General features: G+C 44.9%; 1 protein-coding gene across 1 annotated transcript; it reads left to right on the top strand.

Annotated features, from left to right (window-relative positions):
- Nucleotides 1–2,372: 2,372 nt before the first annotated feature.
- On the top strand, nt 2,373–2,678 carry DACRYDRAFT_59512 (uncharacterized protein; the record flags this gene model as incomplete). Its single annotated transcript, XM_040775566.1, has 1 exon — nt 2,373–2,678. A coding segment is annotated over one exon (306 nt), but the record flags the coding sequence as incomplete, so codon positions are not given.
- Between the last annotated feature and the right edge of the window lie 359 nt (nt 2,679–3,037).

Here is a 3,037-nt window from a genome sequence, read left to right as displayed (position 1 = left end):
AGTCTAAGCAGGCAACAAGGAAGTGGAGTAGACCTGATGACTAAGACCTATCTACAGTATAGGTACCTGTGGATGATCCTAAGAGACCAAGTCTGAAGAGACAGTCCCCAGGCAGAGTAGGCCTTATATTTATACCTCTGTGGTGGAACCTGCTAGAACATCTTGCTTACTCAGCCTAGTCAGGTGATCAGGTCATATGACCAAGGATGAGGTCATATGAGGTCATGCACAGCCATGCACAGCAGGTCACCTGACCATCCAATCCTTCCAGCAGGTTCCAGCACATGCCAAGGTATACCAGCTACTTCCATGTCATAAAGGCTTAGTCATGTCTCTTGACCAAGCGATGAGCTGGTGCCCTGACATCACCCCCCCTTCTAGACATGCTGTCCCAGCATGTTGATACTCCTTCTTCTGCTTTTCCCTTCTTCTTTCCAGATGTCCAATCAAAGAGAACCCTTTTAGGTGGTATAGTATAGTTAATGAGTGGTTGGAAGTGAAGCCTATCAAAGGTGATGGCTGAAATTTAATTGGTATTTTATTTGACTATAGAACACAAGACACACTTATCAAATAAAACAAACAAAAACATGAACTGTTACACAAAGTGTATTATCATGTAAGTGAATCAGGATTCAAAGGGGATTGCAGGGTATGCTTAAAGAGAACTTAATTGGTGTAGGTCAGAGCTCAGAGCCTACAGCACCCTGCTCTTCACAGAAAAGTGAAGACCATGCAAGACATGAACAAAACTTGACATCACCAAGTGAACACCATGCCCGCTTGCCCTATGATTGCACCCCCATTCCACAACTAGTATTTAGCCATCAGAGTGCTAAATTGGAGCACCAGAGACCTAACCCATTACTTCAAAGGCCATTTGGACCAGCTGCCACAAATCTTGCTACTGTCAATGCAGTCTCTATACCATCACTCATTCCTCCTATGCAAACATTATCTCATCAGAAATATCTTGCTGAAAGGGCTTCTCAGCAGCATTGAAATCGGTCTGCCTTGCAAGCCCACAGGGATAATGAGTTTGGAATGCCTTTTGGTCATCTAGACTTAGTGGAACTGCAGCTAGAAGAGCTCCAGCTACCACATCAAGAAGGGAATGATCTGGGACTTGGAGGGCAAAATGAGCAGGGGAAGAATGAAGTAATTGAGGAAGAACAAAGGCAGCAAAGAGAACTGGAGGCACAAAATGCAATACAAGTGTTGCAACCCATGCATGGCAACCACATGAAGTGCAGCAGTATGCAGAAAAGGCTGCTTGCAATCACCACAAAGTGATTACCTAGGCAGGATGGATAGGCTCTGTGCCTTCTGTCTTGCTTTACACTTCATTAAAGAATGTGCAGGACTCAACCATTGCAGAGCCAATATTCACAAAATGCTGTCTATGTGGTCAAATACAGCTCCCTGATTTCTTGCCAGTGCCACCAGAGCTAGCAAGACTGATGGCCTCTGATGGTGAGCATGCAAGGCACTCGAAAGAGAATATCCAGCAGTATAATCATGCACACTCTTTTGTTTCACTTGCCACAACTAGAAGTCATGCAATTCCACAAGCAGAAGGTATACAGTCTTTTTCTATACAAGGCAGATTCTACCCTCACTATGGACCAGCTCACCCAATTGGAGAGACACACCCAGCATACAATGAGCTATACTTTCTGGACCCATAGGTGGCCAACATGGAATGTGCATGATGCAACATGAATCTTAGACCACAAATCCTGTGGGAGCTGGGTGAGGTCCTGCAAGAGAAACACCTTTATGCAGAGCAATTTCAGCATGCATTTGAGGTTCTGAAGGAACAGGAGAGGCACAATATAGAGGCTGGAAGACCCAATGAAGTGGTGGAAGTATGCCTGCATTTTGACCCAAAGCAAGACCAATGCCACTATAACTTGCCAACTGTGGAAGAAGTTGGTATTGTCCTCCCTAATACACTCACAAATGAGTGAAGGGACTTTGTGCTACAAAACCACACAGATGGACAGCTCACAATTATGAGCACTGGTAACCCTGCATATATGCTGTTGCATTATGTGTTGGCATTCCCAAATGGTGAACATGGATGGCATTGGGCTATACCAAAGGTTGGGCAGGCTATATAGCACAATCAGAGCAAGCAAGATGGGCTGGAAGATGAGCAAGAAGATGATGCAGAAGTCCAGGGAATGTCCTGAGGAACAAAGGTCACAGAAATGGAGTATTATTGCTACTGCCTTCATTTTTGCAACCTTCCATGGGCATTCCACCTTTTCTGCTGTGGAAGGCTATTTCAGCAGTTCATTGTTGATGCCTAGGCCTGTGTGGAGCAAGCACATCTGTGTTGGATTGAATTTAACCAAAGAACAATCTGAGCAGAAGTGTATAATGGCTTAGCAGATGCAGTCATAAATAATGACCACACACATGAGCTTTCACAAGTTGGCAGGCATGTTATTCTGCCTTCCTTCTTTGTCTCCAGTGGTTGCTTTATGTACCAGCTATACCAGGACTCCATGGCTATTGTTCACTGGGCTGGATGCCCTGACATCTTCTTGATGCTCACTGCAAATCCAAAATGGCATGAAATTGTTGAGAACCTCCTTCCTGGCCAGATAGCTGTCAGGGTAACACCTGCAAATACTACCACTAGGCCAAAAGAGCCTCAATATCATGGTTAAGTGATATTGGTTGCAGGTTGCTATATATGCTATACTGGGTGTACCTGTCAGGGGACATCCCTAAAATCAATTGTGAACAGCTGCACTGGATAACAATCAGAGCACAGTCATATGGCACGACACCCCAAACAACAGCTGATACTACAATCACCCAACTCCAGGAAGGACAGATCCCAGAACATGAGACATTGGTCATAGATTGTACGGAACTGACCAGACAAGAGACACAAGGTGCCTGCCCTAAGCAAGCTGTATAGTCAGCCACAGACTTTGCTTCCTTTTTACTTCCATACCTAGACATATATAGAACCCTAGGTATAGCCCCTGTAGCTCTTTAGAGCTAATCTCTTAGGAACCCC

Source organism: Dacryopinax primogenitus, assembly GCF_000292625.1.
Source record: "Dacryopinax primogenitus strain DJM-731 SS1 chromosome Unknown DACRYscaffold_24, whole genome shotgun sequence".
Lineage (NCBI taxonomy): Eukaryota > Fungi > Basidiomycota > Dacrymycetes > Dacrymycetales > Dacrymycetaceae > Dacryopinax > Dacryopinax primogenitus.
Note: the sequence above shows the minus strand (reverse complement) of the source record. Positions and strands in the feature narration are given on the sequence as shown.